The 24,282-nt window shown below is 47.6% G+C and overlaps 1 protein-coding gene across 3 annotated transcripts in view; it reads right to left on the minus strand.

Moving 5' to 3' along the window:
• Positions 1–24,282, minus strand: part of LRRC20 (leucine rich repeat containing 20) — a gene marked incomplete at both ends in the record, with an annotated part of 64,921 nt that overhangs the window by 19,125 nt on the left and 21,514 nt on the right. For 2 of the 3 annotated variants that reach the window (XM_080695371.1, XM_080695370.1), the window contains one exon: positions 13,368–13,517. The exons of the other annotated variant lie outside the window; for it this stretch is intronic. In XM_080695371.1, coding sequence (XP_080551497.1) covers positions 13,368–13,517 — 150 coding nt within the window. The remainder of the gene's footprint in view (positions 1–13,367; positions 13,518–24,282) is intronic. 3 annotated transcript variants of the gene reach the window in all.

Here is a 24,282-nt window from a genome sequence, read left to right on the forward strand (position 1 = left end):
TCAAAGAAGTCCACTAAGGGATGATTCCATGTTTGCTGACCCTAGAGGAGGTGTGATGTTCCTACCACTGCCCAGGGCCTGCCACCCACCAGCCCAGCAGAGGTCCCCTGCTTTTGGCTTTAGAATGAAGGCCGGGCATGGTGGCAGACACTTGTAATCCCAGTACTTGGGAGCCACAGAAGGATCACAGGTTCAAAGCTAGCCTCAGCAATGTAGCAAGGCTCTCAGAAACCTAGTGAGATTTTGTTTCCTTATAAAGAAATGAAATTGGGCTGGGAGCATAGGTTGGAGATAGAATGCCTCTAAGTTCAATCTCCAGTACCAAAAAAAAAAAAGCGCCAGTCTCAGCAATGTAGAATGAAGGCCCTCCCAACAGAAGCCTGGCCTAGACACAGGGTCAGGATGTGCTGACTTCCTGTAGCCAAGACCTTGATGGGTAAGAGTCAGGCATGTGCACCCTGTGCTGTCTCAGGTTGGAGTGTGGTGGCAGCCTGTCTCCCCACCCCCTGCCCAGGGCCCCTGTGCTGGCAGCACCACGGGCGCTTGGTGGGTGGCCAGCTCAAGGCTGAGGCTTGGCAGGAGCGAGCCTCTCATCCATGACTAACCCAGTACTGAGCAGGTCCAGATGCCCAGGCTTAAAGATCCTTGGAGTCGCCTGTCTGCTATGGGGTAGGAGGAGCTCTTCACAAGGAGAGACACGTGGCTCAACTTCCCCCGGTCACCCCATGGCAGGGCGAAGCCCAGCCCAGCATTTGGTAAGAGCAGAAACCTAGCCACAATCAGACCTATGAGTATGTGCATGTATACCCTGCAACATGGGTGGCCCCCAGGTACCTGTGAGTGGGCACCATCTCTATTCCCCTTCCAACCTCATGAGCTTGGCTTGAGTTGATTCTGGCCCATTCGAGGCACCTTCAACAATGAGCCACAAAACACAAATGGTGTAATTTCACAAGTGAGTTAAATGCTCTGATAATTGTATTTAAAACTGGCATTGTACAACATAAAGACGAGTGGTAAAATTCACGCAGAATTTTTACTTTTCCTTTCTTAGAACATTAAACAGCAAATGAAAAAAAAAAAGTACCAAGACACGCTGAGAGACAGACAACAAAAGAAAGGGAGCCAGGCGTGGTGGCGCACACTTGTAATCCCAGCATTAGGGAGGCTGAGACAGGAGGATGGAGGTTTGCAGACAGCCTCAGCTACTTAGGTCCTTTGCAACTCAGTGAGACTTTGTTTCAAAATAAAGAATTAAAAAATAGAGCCGAGGGGTGTAGCTTGGAGGTAGAGTGCCCCTGGGGTTCCATCCCCAGTATCTATCTCTCTCTCTCTCTCTCTCTCTCTCTCTCTCTCTCTCTCTCTCTCTCTCTCACACACACACACACACACACACACACACACACACACACACACACTGGAGGGAAAGCTCTAGCTCCAAAGCCAGGCAATGGAGCCTTGAACAGTTCCCAGTTACTAACAGATGTCATGCATATCCAGGCCCCAGTCCCCCTGCCCCCACACACTGGTAAAGACACCTGAGCCCCATGGGTGAGAACCTGGGGTTGGGGCCGTGGAGCATCAGAGCCATATGCTGACCCTTGCTCCCACCTCCCCACTCCAGCCAGCCAGGCCACTGCTGGAGCCACTGGTTAGGAGGTGCTGCCTAGAGAGAGCAAGGCAGTGCCCAAGGAAGAAAGGGCAGGGGCCAAAGGAACGGCAGGCGGGAGGGAGGCACAGCAGTCACTTGGGGATGCAGGATCCCAGGCAGCTGGGCGGGGTGGTGGGAGGTACAGTCTAGGGAAGAGAACAATGGTGCCCTGGGAGGCCCCTGGGCTGGGTACAGAAAACATGCGGGAACAGGTCAGGCTCCAAGAAGAAAGACTGAGGCCAAGTTATCAGGCCAGGACCCAGGACCCAGGACCCAGAACCAGGCCAGGAGCCTCCAGGGCTAGGAACAGTGTGGCTCATCCAGGATCCTATGTATCCAGGACATCACTAGGACACTCAAGAAATATTAGCTGGATAAATGAACACGTGAATGGAGGGACATATAGACGTCACAGGCTGACATGATCGTGAATTCTCCAAATTCTCCCTGCTGCTCCCAGGCCTGGCACAGGGCTAAGCCCGAAGCAGGGCATGCGCACATCCTTTTAGGCACAGGAAGAGGCCACCATAGGGTGCCCTGGCTCACACCTGCCCTCTCTCAGGAACGGCAAGGTCCTGCGCTGGGCCAGTCTGCTTTGGCTATCACTGCCGACCCCGCTTTTGTGTTGCTGGCTTAAAGCTGCCAAATAAATTGTAGAATGCTCAGATGATTTTTAAATTTGGATAAGCAATAAATAATTTTTTAGTAAAGTACATCCCAAATAGTTAGGACCTTTTAATGTAAAAATCTTATTTATGCTGGTGTAGTGATACATGTTTGCAATACCAGTACTTGGGATACTGAGACAGGAAGTCCTCCACAGCTTAGTGAGACCTTGTTTCAAAATAAATAATAAAAAAATAGGGCTAGGGGAATAGCTTGGTGGTAGACAGGCCCTGGGTTCAATCCCCCATACCATACAAAAAATGTTATTTATTAACTTACTTGAAATTCTATTTTTTCCTTGTCTTTATTTTATTTTATTTTATTTTGAAACAAGGTCACACTAAGTTAGTGAGGCCGGCCTCAAACCTTCCATCTTCCTGTCTCAGCTTCTCAAGTACTAAGATTACAAGCATATGCCACCATGCCAGACTTAAAAATTCAAATTTAAGCAGGCCTTGTGCTTTTATTTGCCAAATCTAAGAACTCAAGGCTGACAGCCTTGTGCTTGAGACTTGGAACTATCTTCCAGGTCCTGCCCACTTGGCTCTGCCTTCTCTGGCCAGTCTAGGATCTGCCATATTCAGTACCCCTAACCTCCCCAAATAATAAACATTATTGCCAAGCACCTTCTCAAAGCCTGGACTATGCTAATGCTTTCTGTGCAACGGTATCTGTTAACGCTCATGACCTCCCTACAAGGTCAATACTAGCCTCACCTCCATTTTGCAGAAAAGATGACTCAGGCTCAGGAGATTTGATGGTTAAGGCCAAATCCTGCTGCTGCTAAATGGCAGAGATGGGGTGGGAACACAGGTCTGCTGTCCTCAAAGATCACATGCAATGCAACTTCTCCTTTCCCTACTCCAAAATGTACCCCCAGCCTTGCATCTGCCTGGAGGCAGATCCAACAAGCCACTTCCCCCTTTTGAGCTTCAGGTTCCCCATCTCTGATGGACTGGACTTGGGGATCTCTCCCACTCTGTCCTCACTGAAATGCCTTGTGTAGAGACAGATTTCTATGACTGAACCAGCCTCCTGACTACTTGGCCAGAGACTTTTATGAACACAACTATACCCCACAGAGTCCCCAGCATCATCATACAGAACTATTACTCACTGGGGACCTGCCATGTGCTAAGCCCTGTGCAGGACATCTGTGTGCATCAACCTCATATGATCACAATGGAGAAGCTGTTCCCCAGGCTGCAGTTAGTGTGATTAGAGTGGGTCCCCCAAAGATTCCTTTCCTAGAAGCCCGGTGCCTAATGTGGTGGTGTTGAGGTAGTAGAACTTTGGAGAAGTGAGGCCACGTGTGAGGTGAACAGGTCGTGTGGTCACGACCCTTGGAAGGAACCCATGCAGATCTTGAGGAGTGGATTGGTCCTCAAGAGAGTTGTTGCTCTAAACTAAGGCCACCCTAAACATTTTCCCCTTCTACACATGGCTATAACCCTTTCTGCTTCTCAGTCATATTGAGGTTGGGGTCCTTCACGGGACACAGTGCCATACTGTCTGGAACCTCTAGTCACCAGAATTGTGAGCCAGCTGGGCATGGTGGCACACACCTGTAATGCTAGTACTTGGGAGGCTGAGACAGGAGGATCACAGGCTCATGGCTAGCCCAGCAACTTAGTGAGGCCCTCTGTAGCTTAGTGAGATCCTGTTTCAAAATAAAAAATAAAATAGGGCTAGAGGTATAGTTCAAAGGTAGAGTGTCCGTGGATTCAGCTGGGCATGGTGGTGCATGCATGTAATCCCAATACTTGGGAGGCTGACACTAGAGGATTGCAGGTTCGAAGACAGCCTCAGCAAGTAGTGAAATTCCCATCAACCTAGTGAGACTCTGTTTCCAAATAAGAAATAAAATTAGGCAGGGAGTGTAGCTTGAAGGTAGAATGCCTCTGAGTTTAATCCCCAGTATCACACACACAAAAAAAAAGAAGTGTGAGGCAAAATAAACTCTTTATAAATTCCCTAGCCTCAGGTATTTTGTTATATCAACACACAACAGACCAATGCACCTCATTTCTCAGATACATGGCCTGATCTGGGCAGTGGTGGTTTTCTCTACTGTTTCCACTTCAGAGGAAAAGGAAAAGTGTGGCCCACTGCCCCAGTCACCCCATCAGCTACTGTGCTGAGCTCCCAACTTTGCACAGCTGCAGCCAGGCCCGGCTTTGCTCCTCACCCTGGCGTACTGGCACCCAGGCCATCCACCTGGGGTCCCATAGTCCCTCTCTTGGGAAGAGAGGGCTGAGGCCTCAGGTCCTCGGGACTGCATTGAGAGCTCCCAACGTTTCCCCCTGCTCTCTTCTTTCAGGGTTCAAAATTGAACAACCCAGGCCTCCAGGACAGACGGGGGCTCTGGGATAAGAGCCCATTCTATTCTACTGCTAAGGTGTTCCATCTGAGAGCGGCCCCAGGCACTTGACATTTCCTTCCTTATTATCCTCATGGCACTGCGGTTTCCAATGTCAGTTAAATGGCCCTCTCCTACCCCAAGTTCCTCTTACTACTGCTCACATTGGCCTCATCTTGGACAACATCCAAGGCTGGCTCAGAGGCCTTGGATCCACGCCAGCTGAGGGAGGATACCCTGTGAGTCCACTAGGGGACAGGCGAGGCTGACCAGCGGTGCCAGCTCCCGAGACACCTGCCACCAAGGATCAGTCAACCCCTGGACTCTGGCCCTGTGCCACCTGCCAAGGCTCCTGCCGGCAAAGGATCCCAGAGGACAGAGCCAGGCATCAAGTCCAGCAACTAATGTCCTTCAAGCAGCCCTCAGTGCTGAGATGGCTTCACACAAAGACGCTGCTGCCCACAGGGCCAGAGGGCAACGAGACAGGACCGAAGTTTCCAAAAGCTACACCCACTCCACAGCGGGAAGGGTGAAAACACTTATAATTGGGTCTGGGGTGAAAATGAAGTATTGGACATTCTGGCTCTAAGAAAATACTAAGGCAGCTCTCACTGTACCAATCTGAACCAATTTCTAAAAGATATCACTAAGTCAAAACAGCAAGACGTAAAACAGTTACCCCACTCCCATTCACAGTTTACGAAGGAGTTCTAGATCTGGAGCCGGAATGCGTGACCTTGGACACATGACTTACACTCTCTGCTTTATTTTCCTTGGTTTAACTAATTTTTACACTTGGAAAGTGCTTACAGTGCCTGCCCGAGAGGGTGTGTTACAAATGCTCCTGGCGATGCGTACTCTTGTATTCACATGGCACAGGCTGTACAGAAATGCAATGTGATTGTGTCTGGGCAGGAGACTGATGTCTGAGGGCAGGAGTAAGAGAGATTATTTTTCCCTATTACGCTTTTCAACTTTTAGATGATTGTACTGTATGCATCTGTGTCCTATTCAAAAATAAATACGTAAATAGAATACTATTTATTTATTTATTTTTGTGGTACTGGGCATGGAACCCAGGGGCATTCTACCTCCAAGCTACACTCCCAGCCCTATTTTTTATTCTTTATTTTGAAACAGGGTCTCACTGAGTTGCAAAGGGCCTCACTGAGGCTGTCTGCAAACCGCGCTCCTCCTGTCTCAGCCTCCCAGGTACTGAGATTACAAGGATACACCACCATGCCCAGCTAAATACTTTTTTTTTTAAAATGAAGTTGAGGAGCTTCACAAAGAAATGCATGGGGAGTGGGTTGAGGGCAGAGGCAGAACAGAAATGCATCTGAATCGCAGAGCCAACAGCAAAGGAGATGTGGCACAGAGCTTGGGAGACCAGAAAGAAGGGACCACAGAGACCTGTGCCAGTCTTTGTTGGGGTAGGAGCTCTGACCATCGGCAACTGGGGGCTGCCCCTGTTGATAACACTGAGAAATGGACCCTCACACACTCCCACTATTCTAGTGGTGGGCTATGCTGAAGGAACAGAAAATGTGTGTCTTTAGCAGGGCGTGGTGGCGCACGCTTGTAATCCCCACGCTTGGGAGGCTTAGACAGGAGGATCGTGCAGGTTCGAAGCCAACCTCAGCTGGTTTAAGAGACCCTGCTTCCAAATAAAATATAAAATAGGTCTGGGAGTGTAGCCCGGAAGTAGAAGGCCCCTGGGTTCCATCTCCAGTACCAAAAAAAAAAAAAAAATGTGTGCCTTTGATTGTAGATCCCACTGATCCCAGACTAGAACCAAGATGTCTGGCTTCCCCTGGGCATTTCTGAATCTTTTTTCTTTCCCCATTCATCTGGTGACATCCGCTAAGGAAAAGTAAACCCAGTGGGCTGAAGCAGTGAGACATAAAGGCAGAAGAGCACTCTGTGACTTCAGCGTCTCCTACCACATTCAAGTTGGCCACCCTGAAGTCCTTTCTAAGGGTCTCCCTTGGTCTCCAGCTTTGGAGACTCATCATGCCCAGGGGGCTCCCCCTTCCCAGAACACTAGGAAATAAGATCTTCTGGGTCCTGAGGTACACTGTCCACATTGTCTCTAAGACTGACCCACAGCGGATAGTGGGGCTTGAGACTGGAGGGCCCGGCCCTGTCTCAATGGCCCTTGCCTGTCTACGTGAAAGTTACTTCCTGCTCTTTTGGGTCCTCTCTTCCAAGATGACCAAAAAAAGAAGGAATAACGGTCGTGCCAAAAAAGGCCAAGGCCATGTGCAGCCAAATCGCTGCACGAACTGCGCCCGGTGCGTGCCCAAAGACAAGGCCATTAAGAAGTCTGTCATTGACTTCCGGGAAGATGGCGACCGAGAAAAGCGGGGCTTAAGAGTCCCGCTAACAACCAATCTCCATTACCACAAAAAGAGTGCCTTTCATAGCCAGAAAACACCATCACCAGAAAAACAAAAAAACCACCAGGCTCCAGAGAGAAAGCGGACTGAGAACAGAGCTCAGGGCCACAGAGGAGACACACGCGCCCGAGGACGCGGCAGCAGCGCCATACTGCCGGCAGCAGCGGCGAACTCAGCGGACGGCTACAGCAAGCCGAGGTGAGCCGATGCGGAACAGCCAGGCGGGATCTTCCGGCGCAGACAGCATTTAAAGCTCCCAGTGGCTGAGCTCAGCACACGCTGCAGGGATTCAGAGTGGAAATCAAAACCAGAGAAGAAAAAATACGCCAGCCTCATGGCCGAGGGCGTGGCAGAGGCGCCATATTGCCACCGGCGGCGGCAGCAGCAGTGAATTCACCGAGTCCAGTACAGCTACATCTACGTACTCAAGAACAGTGAGTCAAATTGCGGGCCACAGAGGAGAAATCACAGTATTGTGCCTCCTGGGACTTGACCCAGTGAGGGAGTGGTGGTGGCAGAGATATCACACCATAGGAGAGCGTGCAACCTGGCACCCCCCATAGTTTAAAGCAGCCTCTATCGACTCCCTGGGTCGGAGACTCTGTGATACAACCCAGTAAAGGAGTAGTAGGGTCTGAGATAATACAGACTCGAGATCCAGAGCACCTTAAGTGAAGCCATAGTGACCCAAGGGAAGAACCCAGAGAAGGCACAAACCTCCGAAATCATGGGAAAGAGGAATAACACTGAAGTAATGAATGTGCACAACCCCACAACATCAGAACCTGATAAAACAGAAAATCAGAGATTTCTAGAAGATCAAATCAGGAAAATAACTGTAGAAATAATAGAGGTACTTCGAAAAGAACTCAGAGAGAGCCAAAAAGAGATAAAGGATGCAATTAATGAAGTAAAGGCCTCAATTCAAAGCACAAACAACCGATTAGACCACATGGAGAACAGAATCTCGCTCTTAGAAGATGAGCAATCCAAAAATGAATGCATAGTTTCTAATCTAGAAAAAGATATCCAACAACAGGAATCTGACATTGAAGAAATATGGGCCCATCTTAAGAGAGCTAACCTAAGAATAATTGGAATAGAGGAGGGAAAAGAAAGTGATACCAAAGGGATCAACAATCTCTTCAAGGAAGTAATAGCAGAAAATTTTCCAAATATAGAGCAAGAGGTTGATACACAGATCCAGGAAACTTATAGAACTCCCTTTAGACAGGATCCGAGAAGAGGATCCCCACGCCATATAATTGTCAAAATGACCAATGTGGAAGCCAAGCAGAGAATCTTAAAGGCAACAAAAACAAAGGGCCAAGTGACATTCAGAGGCAAACCAATTAGAATCACTCCAGACTTCCCAAACCAAGTCATGAGAGCCAGAAGGGCTTGGAGTAACATATTCCAAACTCTGAAAGAAAACAACTTCCAGCCAAAAATGTCCTATCCAGCAAAACTTTCTATCAAATTAGATGGAGAAATAAGAAGCTTCCATGACAAACAGAAACTGAAGGAATTTATGTCTTCAAAACCAGCGCTAGAGAAAATACTCAAAGAGATTAACTACAAAGAAGAAACAGGTAACACTCACCAGAACCAGAGAAACAAGAGTTTCCATCCAACAGACAACTAAGATTGGTTATCTGTGGAGATTCATTATTTATGTTAGTCTTTTACCTATCTCTAAGTTGTATTGTTTGCCTTTATTGTTGTTAATTTTTAGGATTTCTAGTTGGAATATTAATATACCTTCAGATATAGCATTTGGAAATATTTTATCCAATTCTATTAGTAACTTTTAACTCTGTTTACATTGTCTTTGGATATACAATATTTTCTTTTATTTTTTAGGGAGTTTGTATATTCTTCTGTTGCCTGTGCCATTGAAATCATATCCAAGAAATCACTGCCAATTTCAATGTTGTGAGGTTTTATGACCCAGATTTTCTCCTAAAAGTTTATAGTCTTAAGATTTATATTTAGGTCTTTTATCTAGTTTGAGTTAATACTTGTATGTGGGATTAGGTAAGGGTCCAATTTTATTCTTTTCCATGTAATTATTATTTTTCAACAATATTTAGTTAAAAGATTATTATTTCCACCACCAAATCTTCGTGGAAACCTTGTCAAAAATAACTTGACAATATAGGGAAGAAGTTAGCTCTAGGCTTGTATTTAACTCCAATGGTCTATATATCTGCCTTTAGAACAGTACTACACTGTTTCAATTATTGTAGCTTTATATGGTTTGAAATCAGAAAATATATATCTTCTAGCTTTGTTTTTGCTTCGAGATTGTTTTGGGTATCTAGAGTCCATATTCCATATCAGGATAGATTTTTTTCTGAAAAATAAATATATGATAGTTTCACCTAAAAAAAAGAAAAAAATATTCTCTGGTAAGAAAGAAAGCAAAAAGAAATATTGAAATGTTATCTTTAAGTCATCAAAGCTTGGTATCAGACAAATGAAACTGTTATGTGAGATTATCATTTTTAATTTTGGATAAATTGCTATAATACTAGGTGTCAACCACTAAGCCAAGCATGGGAGGGAGGGATGGGGAGAGAATGGGGTAGGGATCGGGTGGGGGCTGACTGGGCGATGTGTGCATGTATGTCTACAAAAGTTTGTATCCCACTATGATGTATGAATACAGTGCACCAATAAAATAAAATTAAAAAAAAAAAAAAAAAGAAGTCTGTCATTCGAAACATAGTGGAGGCCGCAGCTGTCAGGTACATTTCTGAAGCAAGTGTCTTCGACGCTTATGTGCTTCCCAAGCTCTATGTGAAGCTTCATTACTGTGAGCTGTGCCATTCACAGCAAGGTAGTCAGGAATCGATCTCGTGAAGCCAGGAAAGACTGGACACCCCCAACCCAATTCAGACCTAATGGTGCTGCCCCACGACCTCCACCAAAGCCCAGGTAGGGACCTGTGTCTTTAAAGATGGGAGAAAATATTCTCTGGAAGAAATAAATAAGGCAGGAAATTATTTTTTTTAAAAAAAGTTACATCCTGCTAGCTTCTCCATGCCCTCTGCTCCCAGCCACCCTCAGGCACCAGACATGAAGACCACTCCCGCAAGGTACACAGAGAGGAAATGACACTGCACCCCTCTGACACCAGGTGGCTCACCAGAGGTAAAGAGAAGGCTGGTACCTCTTCTCACCAATCCTGCCGGCTGAGGTGATGGAGAGAATTACAGTTTTCTCTGGAACATTCAAAGGAGCTGCGGCCTGGGGATCCCTTTGGGGAGGACAGAGGGCTGCCTGGTGCGTGGACTGAGCTCTCTGCAGACCAGCCCAGACCCCGCACTTCCTCCCTGGGTTGCTGGCTGGGATCTCTCTGACAGGGAGCACTCCCAAAACACACCTTTGGGTAGGCATTAGAAAGGGACAAAGAAGCCGCTGCTATACTATCACAGTGGGAAGCACACCCAAGCCCAAGAGAACCCCTCACGTCCACACCACTTGAAGGTCAGCGTGACTTCTCCCCATACCCTCTGGGCCCTGCTCAGACAGGCTGGGCTCTGCTGGGCCTGGTCTCCTCCAGCCAGAACCACCTGGTCTCCACGGGGGTGCCCAGCCCCACTGACCAGAATGGCTCAAGGCTTTCTGGCCACCTCGTCCCCACCAACCCGCTCTCAGTCAGCCACAACCTCTCCATAGCCTGTGGCTTCTGCTCCCCACTCAGCCCTCGTGAGGGGACACAATCTGGAGGGCAGAGGTACTCAGGAACTCCCTCAGGATCAGGATGAAGATAAGCTTGGCTTCTGAGATGGGCCATGTTTTGACTGGCCTACGTCTTGACTCACGATGCCTCTCCTAGCTGGGACACCTCTCTCTGCCTTCTACAGGGCCTACCCAACCACCCTCCCAGGACCAGACGGCTCCCGTGGCCCAGTCCCTGATGACACACTCTAACCCTCTGGTCTGTAGTGTTCAGTCCTGGACCATTTTTCCAGGTGTTTTCTAAATGACTAAGATGCTTCAGAAATTCCTTTTTATTTGGCAAATACCCACTCATCTGTCAATCCCTACTTTGAAAAATTTCCTCTGGAGTCTTGCTGATTCCCCCTCACTGGAAACAGAATTGACTTCTACCTTCTCAGTGCCACAGCCCCACAGTCGATGCCCGTTGGCCTGCTCCTCGCATTATAATGTGCTTGTCTGCTCATATATCCACCTCCCCCACGAGACCAGAGGCTCCTTCAGAACCACAGTTAGCTCTCATTTTTCTCATCATTCCCAAATACTGTGGGTGTTACAAGGATCAAACACCAAGAGTGTAGGGCTGGGAGGGCTAGGTGCCCCATGAATCGGGGCTCTCATGCTATCACATAGCTATGCACCCCCACCGGGCCAGGCCAGAAGAGACTGAATACACAGGCCATGAGCCCACCAATACGAAAGTAGAACTCTGATGCATAACCTGCTGCAACTGACTCAGGAGACCAGCCCATCATGTGCTGTCAGATTTGGAGGGATTCAGACTGCTCCCTGTAGCAACAATGCAAGAAGCCCAATGAGATTCCCTGTTACGGCTGGCCCCAAATGGCCCAGACTCAATAATTGCGAGCTTCTCCGTTTTTTATTCTACTTCCCACTAAAGACCAACCAGAGAAAGGGAAATATGTACCCCTGACCCATCCATCACTCGGGCTGCACAGCGTCTAGCGAGCTGCTGCAGCTTCCCAGGCCAACTGCTGCCCATCAGACTCAAGCCTTCCTTTCCCTGCTCCCAAGCTTTCCTGTTCCGCCAGCTGCCTCTGCATCTCTGCCAAAGGCAAGCGCTGGGGGCAGACTCCCTACCAGACAGTAAGCTCAGGATAAGAGGCCTCTGCTTTTCTCACCTGGGTGGGCTTTGTTTATCTCCTTAGGCTCACACTCCTCTGGCCTGGCAGGCCCAGGACCCACTCAATGAAAAGAGCTGAGTGACTAGTGAAGAAGTGGGGAGACAGGGATACAGGTGAAGAGGCGACAGAGAGCCCCAGCTGGACACTGGGACCCACGCTCCACAGGGCCCTCCTGCTACTCGGGATGAATCTGTTTGGACCCTTGGTTTCCTCGGGTTTCGCTTGTCCAGTGTGGGGTAGAGCAGAGGCAAAAGTGTTTACAGAAAAGCTCCTCTGATGATTCTAATTTCAGCCAGGGATGCAAACTGCTGGTCCAAGGAGCTTGCTGGCTCTGAGGACTCATCTCTGCCGTGTGAAGAGGCAACCACCAGGGAAGGAAAGCAGTCAGCCTGGTTAAAGCTTTTCAGGCACAAGGCAAAGAGTTCTGTGAGCTTCCCTGAGAAGCCACCACCCGTGCCGACCCCTACCCCGCACCCTCTGTGTGCACCTTGGTGGTCTTTCCAAGTCCTGCCTGGCTCCCTCCGAGCCAGCACACACGCTCCTTCCCATTGCTGGACCAGTTTACGGCTCTACGCCTCCTTCCCCCTTCTGGGCTCTGCTCAATGCCCGCACTGCCTCAAGGAAGCCTGGCTTGCTAAAGACAGCTTTCTGAGATAGAAGTGCTAAAGTGTTCCTGCTCTCCCAGGACGTTTAAACAGGATCTTGGACTTTTTTCATGTCCTATCAGACAGGGAATGCTAGAACCAACTCTGCTATGCTCCTGTGCCCTCTTCATTTCTCCTGCCCTATCATATTGCAAACACACAAGCACCCAGGCCATCGCCATACCCCATAGGTAGCAGAGGGATGGAGGGACTGTTGTCTAGAGCCAGGAGAGGGCATCCAGCAATGGCTGGTACAGGCTGCTCGTCCATCCAGAGAAGCATTTCCAGAGAACCTGCGATTCTCACCTGCTGGCCTCCTGCCCACCTCCTTCCAGCACCCACCTCCATTTGCTCTGTGTGCTCAGAGAGAAATGCCAACATGCCTGGCATCTGTCACTCCTGAACTGAGAACGTGCAGGAGAACAATGTGAGACTGTGAGTGAAAAGGAGCTCGTTCAAAGTTTCTGAGTTAACTACTCCTGAGTCTCCGGCCTTCAATGTCCTGCTGGTCTGTTCAGTACAAGAGAATCCACCCAGGACCCACACGCTTGACCCTTGGTCAACTTGATTCACAGCCAGCTAGACGCGGAGGCTGACCCAGAGATTTCCAGACTACAGGGAAGACAGACACAGAAATATCTTGAGAGCCTCCCCTGGGAATGACTTCTTAGGTCTAATTGACTGGGGACTGACTCTGGCCTCGTTTCCCCAGACCTGGTCAGATGTGAAGGACGAGGGCTGGCCACACCGTTCTGGCCTGAGCTGATGCGGGCCTACCTCGCAGCTGACTGAACGTGGTCATGAACTTGCTGGTGAGGGACTTGAGCTCGTTGTTGGCCAGTGTGATGAGGTGGATCTGGTCGGTGACATTCCGCAGGACCTTGTAGATGCCAATGGGGAAGGAAACCAGCTTGCACTCGGCCAGGTCTGCAGCCAGACAAAGACGAATCAGAGTTACCCACCAGACCTGCTCCAGAACTTACTCCAGACCTCCAGGGACCCCAAGCCCATCTTCTTCCCCAGCCTCCAGGCCTCCACCTGTGTCCCCGGTACCAAGCTTCAGACCCTGCCTCTCTTTAGGAGCCCCCATCAGCATTAAGTCACATTTGTCCCAGCTTCACACACTGAACCCTAGGATTCAAGAACTCTAGGAAGAAGAACCCTAGGGTGCCTTCTCTATGATCACAGCCTACTAGCTGGAACACAGAAGGCAGAACTCTACCTACACAGTGGTAGCCAGGACCCACAGCAGTGTCCTTTAGGGCTCTGGAGTCTCTAAGACTCAGTGGTATTGCTGCCATCTTTTTATTTTATTTTATTTTACTTTTATTTTTGGTACTGGGAATTGAACCCAGGGGCATTCGACCTCTGAGCTGCACCTCAACCTTTTTTATTTTTTATTTGAAACTGGGTCTCATTAAGTTGCTAAGGGTCTCACTAAGCTGCCAAACCTGGCCTTGAGCCTGCAATCCTCCAGCATCAGCCTTCCCAAGTACTGGGATTACATGCACCACCATGCCTGGTAATCTTAAGAATACTTTACAACAGCCTGCTTTGAAAATATGAAACACACACAGGCTTTGTGGTTTGATTTTCCTCCCAGTCTTATCATGCTGAAGGCGAGCTTCAGACAAGCAGAAAAGTCTGACAGTTCCGCAGTCGTTAAACAGAGTTCCCACATGGCAAAGGGAAGCCACTCCCATGTATACAACCAACAGAAAGAAATGTACAGTCCACACAGACACAAGTGATACACACATATTCACAGCAGCATTATTCACAATAGCCTGAAAGTGAGAACAACCCAAATGACCATCAATTGAGGAATGGACTATCCTACTGTGGTACAGAAGAAGAAATATTATTCAGCAATAAAAAGAAATGAAGTATCGATAGATGCTGTAACAGATAGACCATGAAAATAATGCCAAGCTGAAGAAGTCAGTCAGGAAGGCCAAATGTCATGTGGCTTCATTCATTTGAAACATCCGGCAAACCCACAGAGCCTGTTTCAGTCAGAATTCTCACTGCTGTGACCCAAAATACCTAAAAGACACAACTTAGAGGAAGGAAAATTTATTTGCTCACAGTTCTGGAGGTTTCAGAGGTCTCAGCCATGTTAAACTGGGTCAGGTCTGCAGAGCTCAGGGCATGGCAGCAGGAAGCAGAGATAGAGGGCAGGGGGCAGGGGACATATATAGTCCCCAAGGCCACACTCCCAGAGACCCACCTCCTCTAGCCACAGCCTCCCTGCCTACATTACCACCCAAGAAATCCATTAATCCATCAATGGAGTTATCCACTAAGGAGATTAGAACCCTCATAATTCAATCACATTTTTGCCAACATGAGCTCTCCCAGGGGACATTCTATATCTTTTTTTTTTTTTTTTTTTTTTTTTTGGTGGTACTGGGGTTCCTGGAAGCCCTTCTACCTCCGGGCTACACTCCCAGACCATTTTTACATTTTTATTTGGAAACAGGGTCTCCTAATCCAGCGCGCGCGGTTGGCTTCGAACCTGCGCGATCCTCCTGTCTCTGCCTCCCAAGCGCGGGGATTACAAGCGTGCGCCACCACGCCCGGCTGACATTCTATATCTAAACCACGACAGAGACTGAAAGTAGGCTAGTGATTGCCTAGGGATGCATGGAGGGGTATTGGGGATGGTAACCACAGGGGAGAGGATTCTTTGTGGGATCATAAAATGTTCTAAAATTGGATTGTGGTGATAGTTGTACAACTTCATGAATACTCTATCAAAAGCATTGAGTGGGATACTTGAAGTAGAGGAATTGTATGGTATATAAATTAAATTTCAATAAAGTTGACATATATATGCATATCTATCTGTATATGGCAGCAGAGAAACCCTAAAAGTGTGCAGGCTCAGAAATTAGGTTGTCCACTCATTCAGATCACTTAAGTTCCCTGAGCCTCAGTGTCTTCACCTGCAAAATAGCGTTATGATCAGCCGGGCGTGGTGGCGCACGCTTGTAATCTCAGTGCTTGGGAGGCCGAGACAGGAGGATCACACAGGTTCAAAGCCAGCCTCAGCTACTTAGTGAGGCTCTCAACAACTTAGCGAGACCCTGTTTCCAAATAAAGTATGAAAGAGGTCTGGGAGTATATCCCAGAGGTAGAAAAGCCCCTGGGTTCCATCCCTAAGACCACCAAATAAAAAGGGGGGGTTATGATCATTTGCCTAACAGGGCTATCAGGAATATTAAATGTAACCAAATAATGACTCACAAACCACCTGGCAGGTAGTTGTAGCACCACCAATGTGATTTTTCTCCTTCCCTCCTCCACTGCCCTCTCCTTCTCTTTCCAATCCTCTCTATGCTTGAAGGCAGCTCCCATTCCACCTCTTCCAGAAGTCCTCCTGGAGCACCCCTATTGCTGGTGATCCCCTCCCAAATCCTGGACTCTTGACAGCACTGCCCTATCTTGCTCAGCAAACTCTCATCTTTCCCCCCACCCTCAGGCCTCTTTGCAGATTTCTCCAAAGCAAATGTGAAAAATTCAGTAATATTCCTATGTGCCAGCAATAAAATATTGTCTTTAGACATTCAGTTTCTAACAGCAACGACACTAAGTCATATGAAATGATCACAATGGAAAGCCTTCTCTCTCAACTGCTCCATAAAATTTCTACCTTTGCTCCAAGTTCAGTTCGAATGCCACCACCTCTTTGCAGCCTTCTGTGACAGCAGCTGTTGCTCCAGCTACTGAATGCAAAAGAGACCTCCTCGCTCTGTATTACATTAACTCACTTTTGTGTTTCCCCACTGTTGTGGGAAGACCAGCAGAGCACAATGCCAAAAGTCTAGCAGTGTTGTGGGAGGGCAGGGGTGCTGGTGGGCTCACTAAGGAGGTTTGAGGAAAGAAAGGGGACAGGTGGGGAAGTCCAGATGCCGAGGGTCTATAGGCCTCCCTGCAGGGCAACTGCCCCAGAAACATGGTTAAGCCAGATGTGGTGGCATACACCTATAATCCTAGGACTTGGTAGGCTGAGACAAAAGGATCACAGGTTTAAGGCCAGCCTCAGTAATTTAGGGAAGCCATCAGCCATTTAGTGAGACCCTGCTTCAAATTAAAAAGAACAAAACAGGGCTGAGGGGGGACAGCTCAGAGGTAGTATGCCCCTGAGTTCACTTCCACAGAAAGAAGCATGGCTAATGCCTCCTGTTTGGGGCTGCAGCAGGTAACCTCAGCCCTGCTGCACTCCAATGGCAGCACCACCTCTTACATTGGTGAGTGGGTTGGCAAGGCAGATGCCAAGCCCTGCCAGAGAGGAGCAAATCCCTAGGAGTCAGGGTTCAGAAGAGAGAGATCAAGAGCTGGGGCAGAAATGAACCAGGACTGTAGGCTCAGGGTTTGGGGCATGATGGGATTCCAGAAAGAGCAATACTCTGTGTGTGTGTGTGTGTGTGTGTGTGTGTGTGTGTGTGTGTGTGTTTTACTGGGGTTCCTGGAAGCCCTTCTACCTCCGGGCTACACTCCCAGACCCCAGACCTATTTTATACTTTTTTATTTTTTTGGAAACAGGGTCTCCTTAGCCAGCACAGCTGGCTTGGAACCTGCGTGATCCTCCTGTCTCAGCCTCCCAAAGGTGGGGATTACAAGGTGTGCCACCACACCTGGCAGAGTAATACTTTTAAACAATGAAAATATCTGATGTTTAGCAGGGCATGGTGGCACAAGCTCGTAATTCCAGCATTTGGGAGGTCAAGACAAGAGGATCCAGTTTCGCGGACAGCCTCAGCTACTTAGTGAGGCCCTTTATAACTCAGTGAGACTCTGTTTCAAAATAAAGAATAAAAAAATAGGGCTGGGGGTATAGCTCAGAGGTAGAATGCCCCTGGGTTCCATCTCCAGTACCACAAAAGAAAGAAAGAAAGAAAGAAAGAAAGAAAGAAAGAAAGAAAGAAAGAAAGAAAGAAGGGAGGGAAAGGGAAGGGAAGGGAGGGGAGGGGAGAGGGAGGGAGGGAGGGTGAGTGGGGGAGCTGGGCGTAGTGGCGCATGCTTGTAATCCCAGCATTCAGGAGGTGGAGATAGGAGAATTGCAGTTCACAGACAGTCTCAGCTACTTAGCAAGGTCCTTCGCAACAGTGAGACTCTGTTTCAAAAATTTAAAAAACTAAAAAAAATAGGGCTGGGAGTGTAGCTCGGAGGTACAATGCCCCTGGGTTCCATTCCTGGTGCCTCAAAACAAAAAAAAAAAAAAAAAAAAAGAAAGAAAGAAAGAAAGAAAGAAAAGAAAAGAAAAGAAAAGAAGACGAAGAAAGTATCTGGTGCTTTCAACCAGAAGCACAAAGGGTTGGTGTTGGTTGGTGGTAAGGGCTTCCTTCTGTGGTTGTTCTTGTTAATTACAGTCAGCAGACAAATCTCATCACACATTCTGGGAGTAACACCAAGAGATGGCAGAGCTTTCCTTCTAATGTGAAGAACAAAATAAGGATAACTTTGATCGCCAGTATCCTAAACATGATCTTAAAAATCCCAGTCAGTGAAACAGAAAATACAGACCTGGGAAACACAAAACGTGGATCGCATGAATATGAAGTGACTGTGTGACCTCAGAAATGCAAAGCAGTCATCTGACAAACTACATGAATTAAAGAAAGCCCAGTAAAGAGGCTAATAAAAACAATCCGCAAGCCGTGGTGGGGCACAGACTTGTAATCCCAGTACTTGGGAGGCTGACACAGGAGGATCACAGGTTCGTGGCCAGCCTCAGCTACTTAGTGAGGCCCCCTGCAACTTAAGTGAGACCCTGTTTCAAAATAAAGAATAAAAAATACAGCTCAAGGTGTAACTCAGAGGTAGAAGGCCCCTGGGTTCAATCCTCAGTACTGCAAGAAAGAAAAAAAAGAGAGAGAACAGAAAGAAAAGAAGAAGGAGAGAAGGAAAGAAAAAAAAGGAAAGAAATCTGGCAAAAATCAACAATATTCGCACACTTGTGGTCCCAGCATTTGGATTTGGGAGGCTAAGATAGGAAGATCCAGGTTCATAACCAGTGAGGCCCTCTTTAACTCAGTGAGACCCTGTTTCAAAATAAAGAATAAAAAATAGGGCTGGGGGTGTAGCTTGGAGGTAGAATGCCCCTGGGTTCCATCCCCAGTACCAAACACACAAAAATCAATAATATTCCTATATATCAGCAATAAAATATAGTTCCTAAAGATCCTATTCCAAACAGCAGCAACAACAACATAAAGTGCAGAGAGACAATCATAATGGGAAATATATCCAATCAACATGAAGTAGAAAAGCACACACAAAACACTTTTTTTTTTTTTTTCAGTACTGGGGATGGAACCCGGGGGCATTCTACCTCTGAGCTATGCCCCCAGCCCTATTTTTCATTCTTTATTTTGAAACAGGATCTCACTCAATTACACAGGGCCTAAGTAATTACACTGAGGCTGGCCACGAACCCGGATCCTCCTGTCTCAGCCTCCCAAATGCTGGGATTACAAGCGTGAGCCACCACGCCTGACTTCAAAACACACTTTTGAAAATAGATTTATATGTGAAGACATATAATATGTTCATTGATGACATATCACAATATTAAAGTGATATCAGCTTTAGAAATTAATTTATAAACTAAGCATGGTGACACACTCCTTAATCCTAAAGTATCTGGGAAGCTGAGACAAGATGTTCCTAGGATTCAGGTCAGTCTCAGCAACTTGGCAAGACCCTGTTTCAAAATAAAAAATAAGGCCGGGCGTGGTGGCACACGCTTGTAATCCCTGCGCTTGGGAGGCGGAGACAGGAGGATCGCGCAGGTTCGAAGCCAGCCGCGCGCGCTGGCTTAGGAGACCCTGTTTCCAAATAAAAATGTAAAAATGGGTCTGGGAGTGTAGCCCGGAGGTAGAAGGGCTTCCAGGAATCCCAGTACCATCAAAAATAAATAAATAAATAAATAAAAATAAAAGGGTCTAGAGGTGTAGCTTGGAGGTAGAAGACTCCTAGGTTCAATCCCCCTACCCAAAAATAAAGAAAAGAGAGAGAGGGAGAGAAAGGGAGTGAGAACAGGGTCCCATTCTCTAAGGGGCCTCAGAAAAGCCGTATAGGGAAGCGTTCACTAGTGAACAAGAGAGCACCACGCCCTGCGGCACCATCAAGCAGGGTCCCCAGAGACCCTAACTCAGACGGGAGGCTATGCTGATCGGATGGCGGTGACCTCAAAGGTCTCATTCAACTGAAAACAAACAGTGAAGAGCATTGCTTATTTACAATGTGCTGGGCACTTGTGTGTGTGTGTGTGTGTGTGTGTGTGTGTGTGTGTGTGTGTGTGTTACTGGGAATGGAATCCAGAGACTTTTCTACCTCTGGGCTATACTCCCGACCTATGTTTTATATTTTATTTGGAAACAGGGTCTCACTAAGTTGCGAAGAGACTCACAAAATAGCTGAGGCTGGGTTCGAACCTGTGCGATCCTCCTGTCTCAGCCTCCCAAGAGCTGGGATTACAAGTGTTCCCTCCCGGCCTGCCAGGTACCTTTTATATTATATACTAACTCATTTAATTCCCAAACCTGTAAGTTACTCTTACAGCAGGAAAATGAAGTCCCTGTGGACAGGTAAGTTTTTTTGTTTTGTTTTGTTTTGTGTACTAGGGATGGAACCTAGGGACATTCTACCTCTGAGCTACACCTCCCAACCCTATTTTTTTATTCTTAATTTTGAAACAGGGTCTCACTAAGTTGTGAAGGGCCTCACTAAGTAGCTGAGGCTGTCCTCAAACAGCGATCCTCCTGTCTCAGCCTCCCAAATGCTGGGATTACAAGTGTGCGCTACCACACCCAGGTAACAGGTAAGTTTTCCAAAGTCCTTTTGATAAGATGAAGAGACTGAAGAATCTGAATGCAGAGATTCAGCCCAAAGATTCAAGTAGGGCGACCAGCAAAAGGAATTCGCTCAGGACTTCCCTAATTTTAGACTTGAGAGCCCTTTATCATGGGAAACTCTGCCTTGAGCCTAGGAAATTCAGAACACTTAACATTCAGGCTGGTGGGTGAGAGATTTGGACAGAAGGAAGGCAACCCAGGAGCCATGGCATGAGCAAAGGCCCAAAGAATCTTTTCTGCTCGGGGCCTCCACCTTCGAGCTCTGCCCTCTGCATTTCCCAGAGCCTCACTCTGGCCCTGGAATGCTCAGAGAGGAAGGCTCCCGGCTCTGGGGTCGTTGAGTGCTACTTGGGGTCGTGTTCACAGACCCCAGAAGGCTTGGGGATGGGCCAGTAACCAACTGCACGGGGCAGCACCGCTGACACTAGACAGCAGCTGGATGCAGTGTGCCTTCCCCAGCACCCAGCTGCTGGTGCTCAGGCTGCAGCAAAGAACAGAAAGATCCCTGGAGGAAGGCCCTGTACTAAACACAGGCATAATTATCCTCATAATTATAATTATTGCAAGAAGGCCAAACCGCATGCCCCCAAACTTCTAATTAGAACAGTACTTTGTGTTACTACAGAAACCTTTTATTTGAAATGCATAAGTCCTTTATGAATGGCTAGCTCATTAATTCTAAGGATCACCTGGCAGAAAGTGAGCCCTGGGCAGAACCAGGTTGGAACAAGTGCAGTCCCGCAGTCCCAGGAGGAAGCAGAAGCTCCCGCTGTGGCCAGGGCGGGTGGCACTTGCACTGTGACCACGAGGCACACCTGGTGTCCTTGCTGAGAGGTGGGCCCAGTGACAAGCCCCAAGAGTGGAGGCCAGAGAGGTCACAGAGCCCCTGCCAAAAAGCTGCAGGGCTTGAGGTGAGAGTTGGGGACAGGCTGGTGGGCACATGGGCTTGTGGCTCAGCCAAGAAGTAAAGCTGTCCTGGTCGCAGGAAGAAGTCAGTGGCAGATGTGACCCCTCCCATGAGAAATCTTTTTGCATGGAATCTCAACAGGTTAGAACGTGCCAGTGAGAACCACTTGGAGGGCCTAGTCGTTAGCCTCACCCTGAGAGGATCTGCTTCGGTGAATGCTTCTGGGATGGTGACAAGAATTTGTTTTTAACAAGTATTCCCTGGATTCTTATCAATAAGCAAACTTAAATGTTATGTAATGCAGCCTTCAATCTGAAGCCTGAAATTCTTTCAGTCTCCACTAGAGGCCCCAGGGTTCCCCTTGGACACTGGGTGGGGGCTCAGACCCCCTTTGACAGAATGGCTTTAAATATCATAGAGTTCTTTCATAAACAATATTGATAATAGCCATGGTATTAGTTTTTTTGTTGTTGTTACTATAATAATATCTCAAAGGCCAGGTATTTTGTGAAGACAACAGATTCAGTTAGCTCACAGCTTTGGAGGCTGGTGGCACCAGCTCTGGTGAAGGTCTGATGGTGGGTGGCAGGCATCACAGTGGTGGAAATATATGCAGGAGTGAGAGAGAACTAGACAGGACACCAGAGCAGCAAGGGAGGGCCCAGGCTGGTTCTTGTTATAACAACCATCTCTCTAGAACTAATTTGGGTGTTATAAGAACTAGACCCTCTGAGGGGCGTGCCCAATGACCTAAAAACTTTCCCCCCAAGCTCCACCTTCTAAAGGTTGCACCAGCTCTCCATCCCACTGGGGACCATGCCTCCAACACATGATCCCATGGGGACAAGCTGAAACCATGTCCAAGCCACAGCAGCCACTGCTCACCAGTCCAGCTGCCCTCTTACACCAAACATAGGATGAAGGACATGATTAACTCTTATTTCTAATTGTGGTAAAATATACAACAAAAATTTCACAATGTTAAAAGGGGTTTCTAAGGGTTGGGCTTCCTGCCAGTGGCCATCATACCCCATTGGGTCATTTTCTAAGGACACAAGAAGAGACAGAGAACTTAGAAAGAAGCTATCCTCAGGGTTCACATGAAGACTTTCCCTGGGCCAGCCCTTTCTTGCTGTGGAACCTCAGGCACATGACTTAGCCCAGCTCAGGTCCTTTTTAGTATCCTGAGGATGAGAACTCTTACAAACCCGTGTGTGACTGTCCACAGCCCCATTGTTCACAACAGCCTGAAAGTGGAAACAACCCAAATGCCTTCCAATAGAAGAATGGGTGAACAGAATTTGGTATATCCATTCAGTAAAATATTATTCTCCCATAAAAAGGAATGCAATCCTGACACAAACTACAATATGGCTAAACCCTGAAAACACTGTGCCAAGCAAAAGAAGTCAGTTATAAAAGGACAAATATTATCTGATTCCATCTCTGTGAAATGTCCAGATGAGGCAAACCTACAAAGATATGAAGTGGTGGCCAGGGGCGGGAGGAGATAGGGAAGTAAGTAGCAAGTGTTGATGGATATAGAGTTCATTTCGGAGATAGTGGAAATGTTTTAGAATTACACAGGGTGATGTTACATAAATTAATGAATATATGGGGGGGGGAATCTACTGAATCTATACTTTGAAATGTGAATTTTTATGGTGAGTATAACTTTTTTTAAAAATGAGGACAGATGATCTGGCCAACAAGATTGTTCTGAGCATGAAATGAAATGCCTGCAAGGTGCTTGGCGTGGTGCCTGGCAGACAGTTTATGCTTAGTAAATAGGAGATGGTGGTATGAGGATGCAAACATATTGTTTTATTTACACATATAGAACAAAGGTGTGCTTCAGCTCCACTGTCCCCAGTCGGAGGAAGAGGACACCTAGTAGGGCACTTCTAGCAACCTCACAAGGACCACCACATGTGCTAACATGGGATCTGGGGGTTTCTGATAACATCTCTGCTCTTTCCTCTCAAGCCAGTCAATAACTAGGGGGAAAAAAACAATATTTAAGTAAAAAACAAAAAGAAATTCCACAGGCAAAATACAACCACATGACACATAAATTTGAGATATTATTTTAATTTAATCCATGACTCATGGCAAACACGAATGGGAATCAAAACAGCAACCCCCATAATGCCAACAGGATGGCCCCCAGCTGCCCTGGAAGGACCTCAGCTGGCCCCAGCAGAGACCCTGTGGCCAAGCCAGACCATGGAGAGGCCCGGGCAGGCCTATAGGTCTCCCCAAAGATAACAGCAGTCAACACTGAACATTGTCTTGTTTAGTCTTGACAACTACCTCTGAAGAAGGGGGTTATTATCAATCCCTTTTTGTTGGAGAATTAGACTTAAGACTTAGCTCAAAGCCACACATGAGGTAAGAGAAGGGTGGAGCTTGACTTCCTCTTGAGTCATTGCCTCCTGAGTGGGGACCCCAATTCTGATCTGCTGCTGCCCTTCACTCACCAAATGACCCAGGGCTGGTCGCTCTCGGGGCCTCGAGCTCCCAGTCTGTAAAATGCTCAAGTCCTCAATGGAGATAATTGCTCCAGCCCTTGAACCCCAGCTGCACATTTGCTTGCTTAGGGTCCCTGTCCTATAGCACCTTAGGTGAAAGTTTTGGTTCTCTTTCCCTCAATGAACAGTGAGAGTTAGTACCACGTGTGTCTCGTGCTTCCTGGCAGGGCAGAGAGCTCCTTGAGGGCACATGAAAGAGAGCGCAGGAGGCCAACAGACTCAAGTCCACATTCCAGCACAAATTTGCTGGCTGTGAGAAACCAGGCAAACCCCTGCAGCTCACGGAGTCTCAGTTGCCCCTTCTTTGGGTGACAGAGCATACCACCTCTCCAGAACTGCTGAGAAAGTCCGATGTAATCATTCATTTGGCAAGTATTTCCTGGGTACCAACT

The sequence above is a fragment of the Muscardinus avellanarius genome, assembly GCF_963383645.1.
Source record: "Muscardinus avellanarius genome assembly, chromosome: 4".
Lineage (NCBI taxonomy): Eukaryota > Metazoa > Chordata > Mammalia > Rodentia > Gliridae > Muscardinus > Muscardinus avellanarius.